Here is a 24,155-nt window from a genome sequence, read left to right on the forward strand (position 1 = left end):
ACTTGTAATTTCCTACTTCTAAATTCTGAAAAAACAGAGTTTCTAATTATTGGACAAAAAACTTCCTCACGTAATAACCTAGAATACTGTCTAACACTTGATGGCTGCTCTGTCAAGTCTTCGTCGTCGGTTAGGAACCTGGGTGTGCTCTTTGATACCAATCTTTCATTTGAAAGTCACGTGTCTAGTATCTGTAAAACCGCATTTTTCCATCTTAAAAATATACCTAAATTACGTCCTATGCTCTCATTGACAAATGCAGAACAATTAGTTCATGCATTCATGACATCAAGGCTAGGTAAGGGTTAATGCCCGACGAGGTGTCCATTATCAGGTTTTAATGGACGGTTGCCTCCGCCGAAGTCCATTAAAACCTGATAACGGACACCTCGAAGGGCAATAACCCCCTTATACCATGGTTAATCATGAAAGAAAGAAATATTTAATCAATTAATCATACTTTAATGTGTTTTAGAGTAAAAATCGTGAGGGTTTTTATTTATTAAGTCGAGCGCACTATTTAATATCTCCCGTATACAGGCATTGCCAAGCAACATGGCCACAGCGACCCGACCGCAGTAGTTGATCAGTGAGTTTGAGCCAGCGCAATCATTTAGAACTGTCATCAGGCAAATTGACGGGACGCCTTTCCTAGGTGTCCATTATCACTTTTTAACGGACACCCTGCAGCCAATCAGAATCGAGTATTCACCCAGACCATGGTATAAATAATTGTAATGCTCTACTGGGTGGTTGCCCTGCACGCTTAATAAACAAATTACAGCTGGTCCAAAACGCAGCAGCTCGAGAACCAGGAAGTATGACCATATTAGCCCGGTTCTGTCAACACTGCATTGGCTCCCTATTAAACATTGTAAAAATGTTAAAATTTGGCTTATTGCTGATTACTTACAAATCACTAAATGGTTTAGCTCCGCAGTACTTGAGCGAGCTCTTAACGCATTATAGTCCTTCACATCTGTTGCGATCTCAAAATTCTGGCCAGTTGATAAAAAAGAATATTAAAACCGACTGCTGGCGGTAGATCCTTTTCCTATTTAGCACCAAAACTCTGGAACAGTCTTCCTAACATTGTCCGGGAAGCAGACACACTCTGTCAGTTCAAAGCTAGACTAAAAACACATATCTTTGATCTAGCATTCACATAACACATTATACACTTCTATAATTCAATGTTAGGCTGCATAAATTAAGTCAGCCTGAACCGGGACCCATAAATCCTGATGTACTCGTTACATCATAAGAAGAATGGCATCTACGCTAATATTAGTCTCTTTGTTTATCCCGGGGTTTACCGCAGTCCGCTGGATCCGGGCCGTATCCAGATCTGATGAAGGACCTGCGCCTGGACGTGACGATAACGCAGTCCTGAAGTGTCAACTAGTCTCTCCCCTGTGAAGGCCTCCCTCCCTTTACCTCTCTACAAATAAAATGTTGTCGGAATAATTCCGGTTCGCGTGGCTATGCGGAAGTGATAAAAATTCTGTATTATAAATTTTAAGGCCAGACAAGTAGTTTGTTGAGGGTTGGTTTGTAAAGAAGGACTTCACGCCAGCGCACATATATTCAAACGCGCATACCTATAGACTAAACACGTAATACGCATGTGCACGCCATCAGTGTTCTCACAGTTTCGCATTTTTAAAGTTTGCGCAGAGAGAACTTAAGAGTTTTCTATTAAAACGGTGTCGTGTTAGCGGCCCCAATAACTAATGATCCTTGCGACAGAAGTGAATCGATCACAACTTACTTTAGCTGGACAATAACTTTATTCTAGAGCTGCTATAAAGCCAAAACAATCTCTGTTACTTTAATTTCCTATTATCACTGTAAAGCTGGTTTGAAACAATCTACATTGTTAAAAGCGCTGTATAAATGAAGGTGACTTGACAAATTTCAATTCTCTGTAATGTGCAGATCAGTTTCTGACGTTGAATTAAAGTGTGTTTATGGGGCATTTAATCACACTAACAGAATGACCTAATTCTTTTAGCAGTTATTTAATACTGAAAAACATGATGGTTTGAAATTAGTCTTATTTCCCTCAGTCACTTTGTTACACAAAGCTGAAATGATCCAGACATAGATATGAAATAATACACTACAGGTACAGTAACATGTTCTAAGGTCACACTGTCAGTTTTTGGGATTGACAATTGCATTTACTTACAGGTGTGACACAAATCAGCTTACAGTAGCGCCTCAAATACTGTCTGTATTAATGTGCAACTGGAGTCAAGCCTGTACTTACCAGTAACCAAGTAATATCTCAGCATACAATAAAGCAGTGTAATGCAATTAATAATGCAAGTTTATTGTGTTACTTCTCTGTCTCAAAGAGTGTGTGTTTGTAGCTGGCCTGTTTCATTTTTTCTTGCCTGTGTTTTGCTGGAGGGGGTGCAGTAAAAACACCATACAATAAAATTTTCTAATTTAAAATCACTGTTTTCTATTTTAATTAATATTCAATGTTTTTTTTCTGTATTGTTCTATTTTCAGTATGTATTTTGATACTACAGTCTTCTGTGTCACATGACACAGAAATGATATGTTGATTAGCTGCTCTGCTCAAGAAATCGTTATTATTGCAGTTGAAAATGCTTGTGCTGCTTAATGAAGTGTGGAAACTGAAAAATAAATAAATAATAATAATTCAGGATTCACAGATAAACAGAAAGTGAAGAGCAGCATTTATTTCAAACTTAGAGCGTCTGGAACATGTATCATCTTTTACAGCGCGCCTCTGATCTGCACGCGCTTTCTCCTGTCTTCCACAGAAAGCCGCGAATTTGCGTAATTCAAATATTAACGGTCATTTTGATTTACCGCCTGACTGACTAACAATCGTTTGTCGATGTCAATATTTGTTAGTATATTAGTCTCTAAGCAACGCCAGTGGAATACGATGATATTTTTTTCCATCGCTCGTACTGTAGGAGGCGCTGTGACGTTATTTAGTCTGCCGGTAAAAGCACCGAAGAAAGCAAGACAACTGGAGCTCTCAGACGGTGGGTGTAATGTGTTTTACATCATGCGTTTTAGCTGTTTACTTGTTCCATTTCTGTCTCTAGTTTTTTAATTAATTTATTATAGCTTTTCCTCGCCCGCTCGCCATGAAAAAAACACATGGTTTTACCATAACCATATATATAACAAAGGTCATCTTGTTTTACTTCAGTAAACCACGTTTAACAATTATATTTGTAGTCAACAATAGTTCGAATACTAACACAATGCTTAATTTTAAATTCTAGACGCTTAGCTCATACAGTTTAGTGAGAAATGAGCAGAAATCTGACAATATCATGTTTAATATCTGAATATATGCATGTAATATAATATTTGATAAAATTCATGCTTTGTGGTGGCTCAAAACACATTTACGTCTGAAATGAAATGTTTCTGAATATTCTCCAAAAATGAGTTTTTTTCTTTAGTTCTACTTATGTTGTGTTTGTCTTCAGATGTTGACCATGAGAGCGCAGATGGATGTGATCTGCTGTAAATCAGTAGGAACTGATCTGTCCATGCTGGATATTGAGGATTTCATCACTGAAATCTGTCAGCTGAAGAAAGAGGTGGCGTCACTGGAGGCTAAGCTGAGAGAAAGAGGAGACAACCCCAACAGAGAGGTTTGAGCAGCTCATCATTTCATCCTTCAGCTCAATCAAACCAAAGTTTTGTTAGCTTCTCACTTCTTATGCACATCTCAAATTAAGCCAGCAGCAAAATATGCTAACAAATCACCAATATACCCACTAGAGATAACTGCTGAGTAATGAGGCTAATATCAACTGGCTGTTGTTTGTTTGTGTTGATCTATGATGTGTTTGTCAGGATCTGGAGATGGTTTCAGTGTGTGTGAGTGATGGGACAGAAGCTCAGGATTCAGTCTGGAGATCCAGAGACACACAGGACTCAGAGCTCAACCGCAGTTTCCTCTGTTATACTGACGCTCAGGATCATGGATCCGCTGATCAAACCTCTGACTGTAACGCTGGAGAACAGCAGATGAAGATATGCTCTGTCAAACTGGAGGACTGCAGGAACCTGATTGAGAGACAAGAAGAAACCACAGCAGAGGAACAACAACAGAGCCAGGAGTTGGAGGAGGATGATGATGATGATGATGATGAGATTGACTATGATGAGGATGGTGGGACAGAAGTTCAGGATTCCCTCTGGAGTGTCAGAGATCAGAGATCCAGAGACTCAGAGTGCAGTCTCACTTTACTGTGTTATACTGACGCTCAGGATCATGGATCCGCTGATCAAACCTCTGACTGTAATGCTGGAGAACAGCAGATGAAGATGTGCTCCGTCAAACTGGAGGACTGCAGGAACCTGATAGAGAGACGAGGAGAAGAAACCACAGCAGAGGAACAACAACAGAGCCATGTGGAGGAGGAGGAGGATGAAGATCAGAATAATGATGATGTTGACGATGATAAAGATTTTGATCCTTCAGGTATGTTTCTTCCTTTTTTGACCAGAAAAGTTTAGTAATTTAGTGATTGGTCGATAGGGCTGTCACTCTACGTTCGAAAATCGATTGCACAATCGATCGGACCAACCAACACAAGTTTCGAAAACGAAAATGATGATGTTATGGCAGTCCACTCTGCTTATTGTTTTTCGAGAATGTTGCATTCCTGTTTGTCATTGTGTACGAAACTTCACGCCAATAAATCATCAGAAATATTGCTGACTTGTGCGTCTCAAGCACGCTTAAGTTCATCCTAATGTTGAAAAAATGAATGATGTTGAACATGCTCGAGTGAGAAAATGCGCTGCTCTGTCAGACCTTGCAGAGACACAAATGGCTTGTTTTCAGTGGTACGGTACGGTACAGCACAGTACAATTCAGGATGGTAAACCCTGATCCGGCTTGTTCCCGGCTTGACTCACTGGTAGCCTAACCTTGTTGTTTTCAACTGCGCTCTCTAACCGGTAGGCGTGGCTTGGGAGTGGCCTCGTAGGGCAGCGAAGCAAGTGCATTCTGGGAGTTGTTGTCTTTCATCCACATGAGCCAAAAATACATTTTCTGGCTTTTCTCAGTCTAGAAAGCTCCAAATTAAAAAATGTCTTCACATTTCTTCTACATAAATGACCCATTTTAAATACACATTCATCTTTCCAGAGGTGAAGTATCCCTTTAACATGGTCCAGGCAAAATGTGCATTTGTAGTAAACAACAAATGTTGCAGTAAACAACATTACAGTGATCATCTTCACTGTAATAAAATAAAAAAAATGACACAACTCAACCCAGTCTCTTTTTGTTAAATTTCAGTTTTATCAATATTAGCCATTATAAAAGTATAAGTAAAAGGTACAAGAAGCTATACAATAAGAAATAAAGCAAACAATTCAGTCAAACATACAAAGTAAGCGTTCTAGTCTAACCTTACAATGGGAAGTTAAATGGCTTAAATATATAAAGTTATGAAACTTCCAGCCAAAACGATTGGCCAGGGAACAAATTATAGATTCACGAGACCAAATATCGGCCTTTAGATATACACAAGACGAATTATATCTCATGTTATAACCACTATTGAGACGTCAGAGTCGGCGGCAAACGTCAGAACGACTAGCCGAGGAAAGGCTGTTCCAGGCGGGGTACATGAGCGCCCGGTGATCGCCTGGATCTCACAACCTGTATCAAATTTTCATAAATCTTGATAAATAAACCAAAGATTTGAGCTTTAAACAACTACATTCTCACTTGAAAAACTCTTAAAATTACATTTCAGTAGTATTATGATACAGTAACAGTAGTATTATATTTAAACTGTATATTAAAAAATGGCGCCTCTTATGTTGTCATTACCCTTGTAGCACGCGCAAGTGACGATACTCTGTCAACCAATCAACCTTCTACAGTGAGTCTAGCTCCACCCTTTAGTACCTTTAGTAGTGATTATTTCCATTTCAAATGTCAAAAGTTGTGAATGGTACCAAAATGCCGAACCGAACCGTACCACTTCTTCGATACCCTTCCGTTGGGGAAGCGATAGTAACAGCGTAGTTAATAGATAGTTAACAACGATCATGTCCTCGCGCTTCCCGCACTCGCACTCTCATCCCACAGATCTCCGCGTCTCTCTCTCCATGAATGAGGTTTCCCCGTCCCTTATATGTGATCTCTCCACGCCAATCACTGAAACAAGACACAGGTGTTTGTCATTTGCACTTGACCCACTTACGCCGCACCTGTCTCCCGATCCTCTCTCCCGTCACAGACTTCGCTAGATCACGCCCCCCTTGCCACATAAACCTTACTTTTCTTGCGGTTAATTCATTTTAATAAAATAAAAGCATGTCATTAAACGCAACATTTATAAAAATAGAACTTTACCTCATCCATAAACATGATTTTTCGATTCCCGTCTGATTTACATCCACGGTGGAGTTGAAAACGACAGTTCCCATCATTCCACGCTCCTTCACATCGTCATCAAGCGTCACCGTTGTTGTTGTTTGGAATGTAGCGCCCTCTAGCGGCAGAAAATCTTGCATATTGTACCTTTAAAGAAGATTAAAGGTGCACTAAGTCACTTTTTTACCTTAACCGAACCGCTTCGGAGTCATTGGAATAGTTATATGACTTGTTTCGGGTTGAATGGTGGTCGTCGCGCATCCCCCGAGCGCCTGTGAGCGGAAAAAACACCCTTGCAACTTTGAGACGGCGGGTCGTGTCAGGAAGTATCGCGTGATATCAGGTCTCGCGATGTAACAAATTGCTTTACGGCACTGCACACAAAGCTAGGGAAGCTTTGTCAGAGGACGAAAGAAAAGAAAGGAAACGGCAGACTGACCGAGCAAGGAGTCAGACTCGAGTAAATATCGTTCTTGTTGATGGACTAGTAGACATCTTCAGAGGTTATCTGTGCTTGTTCGATGTCCGACGCTTTGTAACGCGTTCTGTCAGGAGGAGAAATAGGGATAGCTCACAGATGGTTATTACCGAGAGCCAGACAGCCAGAGGCGATTGGCATCTCACAACTTGCACTTTATTCCCCAGTCGAACTCGTGTAACTGTCTGTCACCTGTTCTACCATCCACATCTTTACTTGATAAACAAAAGTAGGATAAGAATGAGCATCAAACTGAAATAACCCACATACGGGTGTTCGAGGTGCACATGATACAACACAGACTGCCGACGACAGTTCAACAGGGCGCGCGCAGCTCTTAAAGGGGCCACACCTTATTTCCACTCATTACAGCTTCCATCCTACTGAACAGGTACCGGTATAGAGGGCGGAAGGGATCAGGACGTGAGTACAGAGACGGCTCTGCGCGAGTGCTATTTACGACAGTAACGTTAAATACAAGTACTCCACAGCGACTCTAGGGGTCGCTGTTTGACAAAAACAGAAAGCTGCATAGTGCCCCTTTAAAGAAAATAGTCCTATTGTATATATAGTCGTGGTATAATAAGCTCTGGCCCTCAAGAGAGCAGCCAGACAAATGGAGCGCAACTGGAAGAAAACAAAACTAGAGGTTTTTCGCATTTCATGGGGAGAGCACAATTGCGTACAGAAAGACGGAACTTAAGATGGGCCTTGACATGTGCTGGTTTAAGCAGGGGAACCTTCTGTGCCATGCATGATTTCAAACCATGACGTCTTAGTGTATTATCAACAGTAACCTTGGAAACTGTGGTCCCAGCTGTTTTCAGGTCATTGACCAGCTCCTCCCGTGTAGTTCTGGGCTGATTTCTCACCTTTCTTAGGATCATTGAGACCCCACGAGGTGAGATCTTGCATGGAGCCCCAGTCCAAGGGAGATTGACAGTCATGTTTAGCTTCTTCTATTTTCTAATGATTGCTCCAACAGTGGACCTTTTTTCACCAAGCTGCTTGGCAATTTCCCCGTAGCCCTTTCCAGCCTTGTGGAGGTGTACAATTTTGTCTCTAGTGTCTTTGGACAGCTCTTTGGTCTTGGCCATGTTAGTGGTTGGATTCTTACTGATTGTATGGGGTGGACAGGTGTCTTTATGCAGCTAACGACCTCAAACAGGTGCATCTAATTTAGGATAATAAATGGAGTGGAGGTGGACATTTTAAAGGCAGACTTACAGGTCTTTGAGGGTCAGAATTCTAGCTGATAGACAGGTGTTCAAATACTTATTTGCAGCTGTATCATACAAATAAATAGTTAAAAAATCATATATTGTGATTTCTGGATATTTTATTTTTTAGATTATGTCTCTCACAGTGGACATGCACCTACGATGACAATTTCAGACCCCTCCATGATTTCCAAGTGGGAGAACTTGCAAAATAGCAGGGTGTTCAAATACTCACTGTATGTTAGACACTATACCGACTAAGCAACTGAAAGAGATGCTCCCAGAGGTCATAGATCCTCTTCTTAATATCAATAATCCAAAAACATTTAAGCTGGCTATGATTAAACTGCTTGTTAAAAAAACCCGCAACTTGATCCTACAGAATTAGTCAATTACAGGCCGATCTCGATTCTACCTTTTCTGTCAAAGATACTAGAAAAGGCGGTATCCCCACAACTATGTTCCTTTTCAGAAAGAAATGATATCTGTGAGGATTTCCAGTCAGGATTTAGACCGTACCATAGTACTGAGACTGCTCTCATTAGAGTCACAAATGATTTTTTGCTCTTATCATCCGATCATGGTTGCGTCTCTCTATTAGTGTTACTCGATCTTAGTGCTGCATTTGACACCATTGACCACAACATTCTTTTGAATGGTCTCGAAAATGATGTTGGCATTAGTGCAATTGCACTAGCATCGTTTAAATCATACTTATCTGACTGTTATCAGTTTGTAGCAGTAAATGATGAGATGTCTCATCGATCACAAGTTCAGTATGGCGTACCACAAGGCTCAGTACTAGCACCGTTGCTGTTCACTCTGTACATGCTACCATTAGGAGATGATATTAGGAAGCATGGCATTAGTTTTCACTGTTATGCTGATGATACTCAGCTCTATATTTCTTCACGCCCTGATGAAACTTACCAATTCACATCATTAACGGAATTTTCTTCTAGAAACAAACTTTGTTGAATTATTTTCCTGTTATCACTGTAAAGCTGATTTGAAACAAACTATATTGTAAAAAGTGCTTTATAAATAAAGATGACTTGACTTGACTTATGCCCATTATGTTCTTTTCAGATGACGACGCTGGTTCATCTTCGGATGGAGAAACTGCTTCTACATCCAAACAGCGACAGACAGTGACCGACTGTGGAAAAACAGTCAGCAAACAGGAACATTTAGTGAGACGTAAGAGGAAACACACAGAACAGAAAGACTTCACCTGCAAGATATGTGACATCAGTTTTTCTACCTCAGAAGAGAAGAGACGTCATTCAAAAGAGCACAAGAAGAAAGAGTTTCATTGTGATCAGTGTGGGAAGAAATGTAATTCCTCTTCTAGTTTCTACCGTCATAAGGCGACTCATACGGACATGGAAGAAAAGCTGTACCAGTGCCCTCACTGTGAGAAGAGCTTCACCCAGGGATCAAGTCTGAAGAGCCATCTACGCATTCACACCAATGAGAGGCCGTACAAGTGCAGTGAATGTGAGAAGAGCTTCAAACAGAGAGCCCATCTGACGAGCCATCTACTCACACACACCAATGAGAGGCCGTATAAGTGTCCTTACTGCGAGAAAGGCTTCAACCAGGGATCCCATCTGAAGAGCCATCTACGTATACACACCAATGAAAGGCTTTATCAGTGCCCTCAATGTGAGAAGAGCTTCAGAGATGGATCTAATCTGAGGAAACATCTATTAATTCACACCAATGAAAGGCCGTACCAGAAGAGCGATCTACTCGCACACACCGATGATAACCTGTACAAGTGTCCTCACTGTAAGAAGAGCATGAAATACGAAACCAGTCTGAAGAAACATCTACTCATGCACAGCAACGAGAGGCCATACCAGTGCAGTGAATGTGAGAAAACCTTTACAAACTCAACTTCTCTAAAGTTACACCAAAAAATACACTCTGACTTCAAACCATATCAGTGTTCACACTGTGAGAAACGTTTCCATCATTCGACTCACCGGAAAACCCATGAGAGGATTCACACCGGAGAGAAACCGTACCTGTGCTCCTACTGCGGGAAGAGCTTTGCTAGTCCATTTTCTTTCAGAATTCATATGAGAGTTCACACTGGAGAAAGACCGTATCACTGTGGTGATTGTGGGAAGAGTTTTTACAAGCCAAGTGACTTACAACTACACAAGAGGACTCATACAGGAGAAAAACCTTTTAAATGTTCACATTGTGACAAGACTTTTGCTCGATCAAGTGCCATGAAGGTCCACGAGCGAATGCATACAGGAGAAAAACCTTACCGCTGCTCCATCTGTGGCGAGAGATTCGCTTTTAAATGGGGTTTTCAGACTCATCAGAAGAAACACGCCGCTCCAGAGTCATCATAGCTTCATCATGTCATCATTTTTAGGTTGTCAAAACACCTTGCAGTGTTGTGGGAACGTAATTTCATTGTTGTAAAAAAACTAAAACTAGAATGTGTCTGTGTCAGGGGTGCCCAAACTGTCCCGCAGAGATTAGCTTCAACCATAATTAAACACACATGAACCAACAAATCAAGAGCTCTGTCTGAAATCTGCACATACCCTAAAATAGGGCAATATTTGAGCGAACAGCCATTTGTGATGGCGTCCAAAACCATAGTGGATGTTGTCAAGGGCATTCATTCAGATCCCACAATGCACTGCAATGACAAGTGTACAACTAATGTTCACTCAGTGGCTATAGAATACCCATAATGCACTGTGAGGGTCGTGTTGAATAAATTCCTACATCTATCCAGAAGATGGTGCCCACAGATTCATTTTCCAAACCACTGGTCCAATGTGGCTACAGCGTAATATAATACAGGCAATTACTTTTTAATTAATTATTACCTTATTTAAATAAGGTTCATACATAATTCCCATGACAGAGTTGAAGATAAATCCTTTCATCTTACTAGTGGAGTTGTCAGTTTGCTCAGTTTTAAATAATTTTCCAGTGCACTCAGTGTCTGAATTCACACACTCGTTTTCATTAACTCCTTCAAGTGAACTATATTAGTGGGCTAATGTAGGCAATAGTGAATGAGGGTATAGGGGGTGATTTTGAACACAGCAAAGGTCTTCAGACTCACTAGAAACTTCCAGGCAAGTGTGTTGGAGCTAAACTGTGCGGGACGTTGGCGGTCCAGGAGCAGGATTGGACCCTGTACTCGAACATTATTAACTGTAGAAATGAATCCTCTGGATGAAAATCTTTTCTTTGTGACAACTTCACTGTAATGTGCAGATCAGTGTCTGATGTTGGATTAAAGTGTGTTTATGGGGCACTTAATTACAATAACATAAAACAGCTACATAATGCATCTAATACAGTCTGTATGTGCAACGGGAGTCAAGCCTTTATTTACTTACCAGTAACCATAGCAACAGTTACCAAGTAATATCTCAGTACACAATAAAGCAGTGTAATGCAATTAAATATACAAGTTTGTGTTATCTCTCTCAGTTTGTCTCAGGGAGTGTGTGTGTATGTGTGTTTGTGACTGGCCTGCTTCATTTCTTCTTGCCTTTGCTCTGCTGAACAGGGTGCAATAAAAACAGCAAAAACAAAAATACTGTGAAATATTTTTCATTGAGTCAAAGCTGTATTTTGATTGGCTGTTACTTCTGTCTTCAGTGCTACATGACCCAGAAATCATGATGATTTGCTGCTCAATAATTCTTTATTATCGCAGTTGAAAAACCCTGTGCTGTTTAATGAAGTGTAGAAAAATACATTTGTTTTTTCAGGGTTCACAGATTAACAAAGAGCGAAGGACAGCATTTATTTCAAACAGAAGCTCTCTGGAACATGTTTCTTCCTTTACTGCGCGCCTCTGATCTGCGCGCGCTTTCTCCTGTCTTCCACAGAAAGCCGCGAACTCGAGTAATTCAAAAAATAACGGTCATTTTGATTTACCGGCTGACTGACTAACATTCGTTTGTCGATGTCTTTATATTCTCTTGGCAAAGCTACTGAAATACAATTGTATTTTAATAAGAGAAATTAGGGTTGGTGAAGCCTCTACTCGTTTACTCTATCGCTCGTACTGTAGGAGGCACTGTGACGTTATGTAGTCTGCCGGTAAAAGCACCGAAGAAAGAAAGACAACTGGAGCTCTCAGACGGTGAGTTTAATCTGTTTTACATTATTTATGTGTATGCTGTTTGCTTGTCATTTTTCTCTCTCTATTTAATGAATTTAAATATGAAAAATAACCATGGTTTAAGTAACCGGGTCTTGTTGTTTTACTACTGTAACCAACGTTTAAACCAAGATGTTTGTAGTAAGCAATAGTGTAGTATACTAACACAATGCTTCATTTTAAATTCTAGACACTGTAATGTTCTAAAAGTTTCTTGAGGAATGAGCAGAAATCTCACAATATCGTGTTGAATATATGAATGTTATGTATTATAACATTTGATAAAATTCATGCTCTGTGGTGGCTCAAAACACATTTACATCTTAAATGAAATGTTTCTGAATATTCTCCAAAAATAAGATATTATTTTCTTTAGTTCGATCTGCTCATGATGTGTTTGTCTTCAGATGTTGACCATGAGAGCGCAGATGGATGTGATCTGCTGTAAATCAGTAGGAACGGATCTGTCCATGCTGGATATTGAGGATTTCATCACTGAAATCTGTCAGCTGAAGAAAGAGGTGGCGTCACTGGAGGCAAAGCTGAGAGAAAGAGGAGACAAACCCAACAGAGAGGTTTGAGCAGCTCATCATTTCATCCTTCAGCTCAATCAAACCAAAGCTTTGTTAGCGTCTCACTTCTTATACACATCTCAAATTAAGCCAGCAGCAAAATATGCTAACAAATCACTAATATACCCACTAGAGATAACTGCTGAGTAATGAGGCTAATATCAACTGGCTGTTGTTTATTTGTGTTGATCTATGATGTGTTTGTCAGGATCTGGAGAAGGTTTCAGTGTGTGTGAGTGATGGGACAGAAGCTCAGGATTCAGTCTGGAGATCCAGAGACACACAGGACTCAGAGCTCAGCCTCACTTTACTGTGTTATACTGACGCTCAGGATCATGGATCCGCTGATCAAACCTCTGACTGTAACGCTGGAGAACAGCAGATGAAGATTTGCTCCTTCAAACTTGAGGACTGCAGGAACCTGATAGAGAGACGAGGAGAAGAAACCACAGCAGAGGAACAACAACAGAGCCATGAGGAGGAGGATGAAGATCAGAATAATGATAATGTTGACGATAAAGAAGATTTTGATCCTTCAGGTATGTTTCTTCCTTTTTCCCATAATCAAGTCTCTTTTGAACTTCCCCAAACAGGGCTCCAGACTGCGACCAGTTGATAGCATTTTGTGACCATTTTTCCTGCCTGTGTGACCAAATATTTATTTAGGTCATTCACCATTCAGCATGGATTTAGGCTAATGTAACTCTAACTAGGGATGTTGCGGTGACGGATTTTTTCCACCGGTTAATCGACGTGTAAAAAAAACGGTAATACCGGTGTCACCGGGGTTGCGTGTCGGGGATTTCGGGTGGCCGAAAATGCGGACGTGCACACGTCTCAATTTACTTTCACTTTAATTAGCGGCAATATAGCATTTGTTTGAATTAATCATGGGTTAATTTATTTTATTCTTAATAAAAATACACAAAACAATAAGACATCTTTATTGCAAAATGAATAATAACTTAACACACCATGTAAAAACTAAACAAAAGCACTTATGAAACACCTTTAAAGTGCATTTATTAACAAAACGAACCACTGCACACATCGTGCAAGTATCAAACAAGAAATTATATATAAAAAAAAAATCACTATTCGTTAAATAAAGTGCCTGCCTTTTTCAGCAAAAACAAAAACAAAAACAAAAAAACACCGCACAACCACCGAATATGAAACGAACGAACATCAAAAACTTTGTTAAATAAGGTAGCCCACCCGAATAATCACTGGACACTTAAGTGCAAAAAAAAAAACTAATATAAAAATTAAACTCACGTTTGCATTTCTCTTTGAAACCAGATCTTCCGCCATCCTTTGCCAGTTAGCTCTCCTCACTCTCCTCAAATGATAAATGAAATCGGACACCTGCTGCTTTACTGCGGCGCTCGTTCCGCTTACGCTAAATTACGAAGGCACGTAGTCACTAACTGAATTAAGTGCTTTATTACTATAGGCTAAAACTTCAACACGATGGGGACGGTGGTCAAGTGCTATGACCGGTAGGTGGGTTAAACACCGTGTATCACCGGTAACACCGACTATCGCAACAAGCCTACCTCTAACCATAACTATGGTATTGTGACAGAAATAGTCAAATGCTTAAAAGTACTACACATCTTTTTCCTGCACTTCAAAACTACAATATCATATATAAATGTTATTTTTAATGTGATGACCAACACATTTTTTATTCATCCTTCAAAGATTGTCGTAAAACTAAACATTTTAAGATGTAGGAAAACTCTTATTTAAACACTTATTTATAAATAAAAAATAAATAAAATTACCATTGTAAACAGTAGGATGCTTATTGGCTATTTTCGCTCCGTAATATACATTTTTTTCACTCGTTTTGCTTTTAATATTAAGACATTATGAATGATAATTAAAGTTAATTTCATCTACACCCTAAATTAAGCGTAGTGCTTTATTGTCAGCCCCAGTGCTACCAGATATTGTTTGTAGAACTCGGTGTCTGCGGTGCTGCTGCCCTCAGATGTTAGTCTGGAGCCCTGTGAACTTAAAATAAATATGCACGTTGTAATATCTGTACGTTAAATCTATTTATTATTAAATAATTTGTCAGTATTACAGTTACTTTGTGGGAAATTTGAATAATTGCATTGCAAGCTGATTTAAGGTGTGCCCCTAAATTTTCTGCTTGCACTCCTAAAAAGAGAGCAGCCAGAAAATTGGAGCATAACTGGAAGAAAACAAAACTAGAGGTTTTGGCACAGATCGACCACAACATTATTTTGAACAGTCTCAAATTATGTTGGCATTAGGGGTGCACGATATGTCGAATCAATATCGTTATCGCGATATCACGTTGCTCGATATCATATCGAAAGTCTCGCGATATTTATGCGATATTTTGTTTATGATGCGTCCTGTCCGACATGCACCGTTGCATTTCCCCCGACTGATTTCCTGGTTCTACTTATCTACTTTTCCTGGTTCTATCAAGGAGAGGGTTTAACTTTTCATGCTACAGATTTCCAACAGTGGTCAGAAAGAACAGGGGAGACACTTTGTTTCACTTCTCCCTTGCTCTACCACACAGTCCCCACAACACACACACTTGCCGGCTCGACGCACACACCAGCGCGCAAGTATAAACATCAGGCCACCTGGCCACTTCATGCGTTATCACAGATCGGATAGCTATCTAATTTATCAAAACGATTCCTTTTACACCTGTTCACATAAATGTGTTTTTTGCAAAACGGATATAAATTCGATCTTCAATTCCCGCGCTATATGCAGATTTAATGGAGTTCACGTCACCGAACACAGTTATGAGCTGCATTATATATATCATCAGCTAAAATGTCAAAATCAAATACCGCACTAATAGAGAACGGCAACAGCCCTGGTAAGATCATTTCACTTCTTTACTTTTAATGAAGATACTTGTGTGTAAAGCGTCTGCAACTTACTTTCACTTTGATTTGCGATAGTTTCGCGTTGGCTTGACCGGTGGAGCTCAGCTGCTCATGCGGTGATGCGTGTTGCAGACGTAGCGTCGTCATATCTGGCCATAACATGACATGTAGCCTATAGCACGTTCTCACACGTTTATTTTTTTTTTGTGTTTTTGGGAGGAGTACATTTTACATATGTGGTTTCAACAACCAGATGCATTTACACTTTGTCCAGTTTCGTCTGGAAAGCGGCCCAGATCTCCTCCTGAAGTGGTTTCAGCGATCAGATTCAAATCCGTCTCGAATGCGCTCAATAAACCCTATGTTGTAAGGAAACTTGTTTTATTTGTTATGAATCTATTTTGATGCGTTTTCCCCTAACTTTTGTAGTTTTACATATGTTTAAAAATATCGAAATTCATATCGATATCGCAATATTCATTATCGATATCGCAATATCACTTTTTGTCAATATCGTTCACCCCTAGTTGGCATTAATGGAATTTTATTGGCATGGTTTGAATCATTTTCAGACCATTTTCAGTTTGTAGTAGTAAATTAAGAGATTTAATATCGATCACACCTTCAGTATGGCGTACCACAAGGCTCTGTACTAGGACTGTTGCTGTTCACTCTGTACATGCTACCCTTGGGAGATATCATTAGGAAGCATGGCATTGGTTTTCACTGTTATGCCGATGATATATTTCTTCACGCCCTGACTAAACTTATTAATTCACAAAATTAATGGAATGCATAGCTGATATAGAAAAGTAATTTCCTTCTACTTAATTCTGAAAAAACAGATATTCTAATTATTGGACCCAAAACCTCCGCCCCGCCTACTCTATACACTAGGGCAGTGGTTGCCAAACCTGTCCTGAAGGACCCCCAACACTGCATGTTTTCTTTGTCTCCCTAATCAAACACACCTGATTCAACTCATCAGCTCTTTATCACATGTGAATAATACAATAAATACACAATAAATCTAAAAATTTGAAATCGCTATGGCTTAGTGATTATGAAAGTGAAACGTAGCCTGCATGTTACGTTATAGTGTTAACAACTAAAGTACCTAATTATGTTACATATTTATTTTGGATGAAAACTAGTGCGTTAGTTACTAACTAACAAGCTCTCTTTCACAAACGATGACGTGCGCACACAGAGAGAGAAGATAATTGTAAAATGAAAATTGACGGGCTATGTTTAAATTTAGTTCTTGCTCGTGTTTTTTTGTGTCAAAATGTCAAAGCATTTTGTATTATCCATCCGTATATTTTAAATTTGTTAAATGACGGACATCTTACTGTTAACACAGCCCTCATTATATGTCGGATTCGTCTAACTTATATTTGATATTCTTTTTAGAATAAGTGATTCGCTATTATTGGACTCCTGTCTATTCATTGTCAATTGTTTTGTATAAATATGTTTGGATTGGCTATTAATAAACAGGGCTCTACACCTACTTTTTGAACAAGGAGCACTGGTGCGCCTAAATAAAAAAAATTAGGAGCACAAACAATTATTTGGGGGCACCTACAGCGTTTTTCTAGGCTACTTTACCACAGTAAAGAATACAAAAATAATAGACCTAATTAAAAGCGAACAAAGGAAGAAACGTTTATAATCCCCTTCGGAAATGGGTGAGACACGAGAGACGATATGGGAAAAGAAACGAGATTCCATGCAGGGATGAGTCCCGATTTTTGAATATTCAATTAGTTTATTTAATTATAGAATATCTAACATGTTGTGCGATTATTCTCTAAAATAAAATCTCCATGTTCTGGTGCGATGCGGTGACGCGTTCATGTAACCGGAGGGTGACGCTGCCAATAACGCACATAACAGCTGTCACAAAGAACTGGCAAAAGTAATGATTATGAATGTGTTAAATATATAGCAATGAGGCATTTGAATTGTTTATTAAAGGTATAGCGGAGGATTTTCTTTTTCCGGGTGGGTAGTGTAAACTATTGGTCCACCTAAGTGTCAATCATTCTGGTGATATGTTTACGTAAGGCCGTCGTGCGTGCTCGTCCCTTAGTTTTCGCTTTCTGCGCATGCGCACTTTCAGGTGTTTATGTGTGGTGAGCTGGAGCTCAGCCATTCATTGAAGCTCGCCGTTTCACCGGGTCCTTTGAAAATGTCTGAGGGTCGCAAGAGAAAAAGTTTGTACGAACTGTATGAGAAGAAGAGAAAGGCCTCAGAAGAGAGAAACAAGATCAGAGTGTTTTTGGGAGATTGTTTCACACGATGGCGTGCGCTGAAAACACAGGTTGGGCTTCCCACTGATGCCTCAGTCGCGAAGTTTCTACTTGACAGGTAAAGTTTGGCATGCTATTTGGAGAAAAAGTGCAAATCTTCTTTTGGAAAGTAATCTTGTATGAGCGATGCCGACAGCAACTTGTAAACAGAGCGTGCACGAGGAGAACCTCGCACACGTTTAATAGGCGTTCCCTCTCGGGAGCATGTAGTGTGTTGCGCATGTGCATTTTTTCAAAAAGTGGAGAGGGCGGTTATCATCTAAAATTCGGAAAGATCCTCCGCTATACCTTTAATAAAGTGTTTTTCTGTGTAGGTGTCGGGCTGCAAAGATGAAGTTTACGATGCTGACTCATCATCTTCGCAGTGAACGCACCTATAAATACGGAATACATAAGCATAGTCGGTTTTTTTTCGTTTTGAATGGTTTTGTTTAAAAGTAGACAATTCAAGCTTTCTATATGGAATAGGCCTAACTAATGGAATATTGTTAAATTCGCCGATAATCGAATCGGGTGACCAGATCGCAAACCAGAATTCAAAGCCGACAGTTTAAATTTATGGGCCCACGTAGCCTACAACTCTCTCATTCCTCATGAGTTCAAACTTTTCCATGGCTGCGAATCTGCGATATAACATTTAATTGCTAACCTATTTTTTCTTTTGTAAACAAAGCTTTGTGTGTCATAATATTAATGTAAAAACAGCATTCACAATTTATTTTTATTTATTTATTTATTTATTTATTTATTTTTTGGCGAACCACCGCCGGTACTACTCAGCCACCGCGGTGGTGCGGTTGTCAAGTTTACCGGCACAGCCCTAATAGTGTCCTACTCTGCCCCTCCTCATGATGATGTATTTGCAGCTGTTTCTATAGAAAAATGCTGTGTCACTCGCACGAGTGCGCCCAAATATTTTTTCATGTTCGCACGCCGAAATATTTACTCGCATGTGCGAGTGAAATGGGCGCACTGTAGAGCCCTGATAAAGGTGACTTGACTTATGCCCATTATGTTCCTTTCAGATGACGACGCTGGTTCATCTTCTGATGGAGAAACTGCTTCTACATCCAAACAGCGACAGACAGTGACCGACTGTGGAAAAACATTCAGCAAACAGGAACATTTAGTGAGACGTAAGAGGAAACACACAGAACAGAAAGACTTCACCTGCAAGATATGTGACATCAGCTTTTCTACCTCAGAAGAGAAGAGACGTCATTCAAAAGAGCACAGCGTGAAGAAGGAGTTTCATTGTGATCAGTGTGAGAAGAAATGTAATTCCTCTTCTAGTTTCTACCGTCATAAGGCGACTCATACGGACAGGGAAGAAAAGCTGTACCAGTGCCCTCACTGTGAGAAGAGCTTCACCCAGGGATCAAGTCTGAAGAACCATCTATTCGTGCACAGCAATGAGAGGCCGTACAAGTGCACTCAATGTGAGAAGAGCTTCAAACAGAGAGCCCATCTGAAGAGCCATTTACTCACACACAGCAATGAGAGGCCGTACAAATGCAGTGAATGTGAGAAAACCTTTACAAACTCAACTTCTCTAAAGTTACACCAAAAAACACACTCTGATGTCAAACCATATCAGTGTTCACACTGTGAGAAACGTTTTCATCAATCGATACAACGGAAAACCCATGAGAGGATTCACACCGGAGAGAAACCGTACCTGTGCTCCTACTGCGGGAGGAGCTTTGCGACTCAATTTTCTTTCATAATTCATCAGAGAGTTCACACTGGAGAAAGACCGTATCCCTGTGGTGATTGTGGGAAGGGTTTTTATAAGGCGAGTGACTTAAAAATACACAAGAGGACTCATACAGGAGAAAAACCTTTTAAATGTTCACATTGTGACAAGACTTTTGCTCGATCAAGTGCCATGAAGGTCCACGAGCGAATGCATACAGGAGAGAAACCTTACCGCTGCTCCATCTGCGGCGAGAGATTCGCTTTTAAATGGGGTTTTCAGACTCATCAGAAGAAACACGCCGCTCCAGAGTCATCATAGCTTCATCATGTCGTCATTTTTAGGTTGTGTAAAAAACCAACCTTGGAGTGTTTTGTGAATGTTATTTCATGGTTTTAAAAAGTAGACCTAAAACAAGAAAATCTATAATGGTGCGTTCACACCGGACGCGAATAGCACGTCAGGCGCGAGTGATTTCAATGTTAAGTCAAGTTCAAAGATGTGTTACGCTCGTAAAAAATTCCTGCGGCGCGAATGAAGTGTAGAGCGCGGCGCGGCGCGGTGTGGTAGACGCGAATGGCGCGAATTGAGCGTCTGGCGCGCGAATGATTTTATGTAGTGCTTTTTGTGCATTCACGCGTTTGACGCGAATTCGCGTCTGCCGCCCGAGTTGAAAAATCGGAACTTCTGCGTCAATTTGCGCCGCGTTAACCAATCAGGAGCCTGCTTGCTGCTGTCACGTGGTGAAGTAAAAACAAAGTAAATCTTTTATCACATAAAAACTTGATTTCAAAATACGAGACATATTCATTTTGTATTGAATGCTATTTATTCCATATCTAAATCCAGATTATATGAAACAGTATTATTCTAATGTTAAGACAACCAGTATACTTTAGTGTATAAGAATAGTTTGTGTCTGGACAGTGTTGTGTGAGAAAAAAAAAAAAAAACACAGGACAGGTTAATTACTTTTGGAGGCTGTCTCCATTTATCATCAATACAAAAATAAATTACAGATTATGTGGGTGAGGCCGAGGGTGATCCTCGCTCCGATGCGGGACAGCAGGTCATTAAACTGGACGCGGGACAGGCGGAAGCACCGCTGATAGCGGCTGTCATCCAGGCGCTGATCCTGGAGCAAATGATGAAACTCGCCAAACTGTGTTCGCCTCTGAAGTGTCTGGTGGACCCAAATACAGCGACGATGATCCCTATGCTGCTGTTCTGCTCTCCAGAGCAAATACAGAGCGGTGACTCTCTCGATAAATGATCGATCAACATCAGACATCTTGTAAAAAGATGGCCGCCAACAGGTTTCGAAACTTTTGCCTCTGACGCGCGTGACGCATGTAAATTTCGCTTCAAACTGTTGTTTTTACCCGCGTCAATTTCGCTCTTGACTTGCGAATGGACACAAAGTGGTCAAGCGTATAACTAGACGCGGCAGGCGCAAATTTGACTCGCTATTCGCGTCCGGTGTGAACGCACAGTAACATTGTTTACTGTGTAGTAGGGCTGGGCGATATATCGCATGACATTTATATGCGCCTCTCGTCAGTAAAACTGGTTCCTTGATTAGTAGTAAATCGCCATCACCTGCTTTCAGATGGAGCAGCATTTACAACACAGAGCGTAGTTAACTGACAAGCTGAGCCATATCGCATTAATTATTGCGGACGTATCGCCTGCGATAATTAATGCGATATGGCTCAGCTTGTCAGTTAACTACGGCTGTGTGTTGTAAATGCCGCTCCATCTGAAAGCAGGTGATGGCGATTTACTACTACTTTACTACTAATCAAGGAACTGGCTTTACTGACGAGAGGTGCATATAAATGTCATGCGATATATCGCCCAGCCCTACTGTGTAGAAATTAATCCTCTGGATGAAAATATGTATTTCTTTGTGACAACTTTAAATTCACTAATGTGCAGATCTGATCAGTGTCTGATGTTGGATTAAGGTGTGTGTTAATGGGGTATTTGATCACACTAACAGAATGATTATTTCCCTTAGTCACTTTGTTACACAAAGCTGAAATGATCCAGACATTGACATGAAATAAAGCACTATAGTACAGTAACATGTTCTAAGGTCACACTGTCAGTTTTTGGGATTGACAATTGCATTTACTTGCAGGTGTGAATCGTAAAATGTTTCACGTAAGACTAGGGATGGGCATAATTAATCGACGGATCGATAATCGATCGTTAAGAATTTCGTCGATCACGTTTATTTGTTATCGATTAATCATGCAGGTTGCGTTGCGTAGTGTGAGTCTTGAAGCAATGGAATTAATTTTAGCGCGGAGGTACCTGTGCATCCCGGCAACGTCAGTCCCCTCAGAGCGGGTGTTTTCGGCGGCTGGACTGGCTGTCACCAGGTTGCGGTCGCATCTGATCCCAGATCATGTCAACATGCTTATCTTTCTCAACAGAAATCAGTGGACTGGTGCAGAAGTTCTATGGGAACTTCATGCGTTTTCTCAGATCGGATAGCTATCTGATTTATCAAAACGATTCCATTTACACCCGGTCATATAAATGTGTTTTTGCAAAACGGATATAAATCCGATCTTGAATTCCCGCGCTACATATTTAAATTGTTGCACGTCCGAAAGCAACTGATATGAGCTGCATTTTATTGATCATCAGCGATAATTTCTAAATCAAAGACTGCAACAATATTGTGGCAACAGCCCTGGTAAGATCATTTTGGTTCTTTACTTTTAATGAAGATGATTGTGTGTTGATGAATGACTTTCACTTTGATTTGCGATAGTTTGCACGTCGGCTTGATGAATAGATGCTCATCTGTGGTAATGCGTGTTCCACTAACGCCGTCATATCTGGCTATAACATGACATATAGCCTAGGCCTATAAAACGCTCTCACATGTTTATTTCTTAGCATTTTTGGGATAAGTCAAATTTACATATGTAGTTTCAACAACCAGATGCATTTACTCTTGTCCAGTTTCGTCTGGAATGCGTCTCAGATCTCCTCCTGAAGTGGTTTGAGCGATCGGGTTTAAATCCGTCTCGAATGCGTTTCGGAGGGCATTTACACCTGGTCTTTTCACGATCGGATAGCTATCCGATCACAGAAAACGGATGAAGTGGCCATGCATGGGTCTCTGTTCAAGAACGCCGGCTCGCAGCTGCAGGTTCCGCTGTTTTAGAGCACCGCAGGGCATATCTTCAAGTCTACCGAACGTCCAGTTTCACTGCCACAAGTTGATCTTCATGTAATAAAGATCTCATCGAGGACAAACAAACTGTATTTTTGTATTTTCATTGCATTTTTAATTTATAAAAAGTTGAAGAAATAATGAATTTCAATATAAAAATATTAATGATTAATCGATAGTCGATCGTTAATTCTCCCGACGATCGACTAAGAAAATTTAATCGAATGCCCATCCCTACGTAAGACATTTCCAAATGTTTTGTAAGTCCAAATCAACTTACAGTAGCGCCTCAAATACGTTTGTATGAACACGCAACAGCACTCAAGCCTGTATTTACTTACTAGTAATCATAGCGACAGTGATTAGAGTAATATTTTGGGAGACAATAAAGCAGTGTAATGGAATAAAAAATGCATGTTTATTGTGTTATCTCTCTCCGTTTGTCTCGGTGTGTGTATTTGTGATCGGCCTGCTTAATTTCTTCTTGTCTGCGGTGCTGGAGGGGGTGCAGTAAAAACAGCAAAAACCGTTATATTGTGAAATATTATATTTTAAAATCAGTTTTCTATTGAATCTATATTTAAACGTTTTTTTTTTTTTCGGTAAGTCAAATCTGAATTTTGATTAGTTTTCAGTGTCACATGACCCTTTTGAAATCATTAAAATATGCTGATTTGTTGCTCAAGAAATCTTTATTATTAATTTGAATAAAGAAAACTTTATTATTAACATTATTAAATCTTTATTATTATCACTATTATTTAATGCCACCTTGCTGAAAAAAAAACATCTTACTCTTACTCCAAATGTATTAAAAATATATTTTTTTGGAACCAATTGAAAACTTTATCTGTAGCAATTATAGCAAAAAATATTAAAGCGTGTGAAAAGCATTAAAGTTTTTTATTTTAGTTTTTATATATCTTCCTTTACTGCGCGCCTCATCTGCGCGCCCTTTCTCCTGTCTTCCACAGAAAACCGCGAACTCGCGTAATTCAAAAATTAACGGTCATTTTGATTTACCGGCTGACTGACTAACATTCGTTTATCAATCGTCTTTATTTAATAATCATGTTATGATTGTATGGAGTCTCTCGGAAACTCCACTGAAGGACAATGTATGTTTAATAAGATAAACAGCTCTGTCAGCTCTCTAGTTCAGTAGTCAGGGCACTGATCAGGGAGTCGTCCACATTCATGTACACGATGATTCACGACCTAGGAAGCGAGGGAG

General features: G+C 40.0%; 2 protein-coding genes across 2 annotated transcripts; both read left to right on the forward strand.

Annotated features, from left to right (window-relative positions):
* Positions 1 to 2,923: 2,923 nt before the first annotated feature.
* On the forward strand, positions 2,924 to 11,662 carry LOC308687487 (uncharacterized protein). Its single transcript, XM_081360059.1, has 4 exons — positions 2,924 to 3,029; positions 3,486 to 3,653; positions 3,859 to 4,489; positions 9,191 to 11,662. Exons 2-4 carry the CDS (start codon positions 3,486 to 3,488, stop codon positions 10,471 to 10,473), a joined length of 2,082 nt encoding a protein of 693 aa, XP_081216185.1. The 5' UTR covers positions 2,924 to 3,029; the 3' UTR covers positions 10,474 to 11,662.
* A 539-nt stretch (positions 11,663 to 12,201) lies between these two features.
* LOC308687521 (uncharacterized protein) lies at positions 12,202 to 21,229 on the forward strand. Its single transcript, XM_081360119.1, has 4 exons — positions 12,202 to 12,239; positions 12,665 to 12,832; positions 13,038 to 13,368; positions 19,058 to 21,229. The coding sequence occupies exons 2-4, from the start codon at positions 12,665 to 12,667 to the stop codon at positions 20,047 to 20,049; spliced, it is 1,491 nt and encodes a 496-aa protein (XP_081216245.1). The 5' UTR covers positions 12,202 to 12,239; the 3' UTR covers positions 20,050 to 21,229.
* Positions 21,230 to 24,155: the final 2,926 nt, after the last annotated feature.

The sequence above is a fragment of the Scardinius erythrophthalmus genome (assembly GCF_964197995.2).
Source record: "Scardinius erythrophthalmus genome assembly, chromosome: 3".
Lineage (NCBI taxonomy): Eukaryota > Metazoa > Chordata > Actinopteri > Cypriniformes > Leuciscidae > Scardinius > Scardinius erythrophthalmus.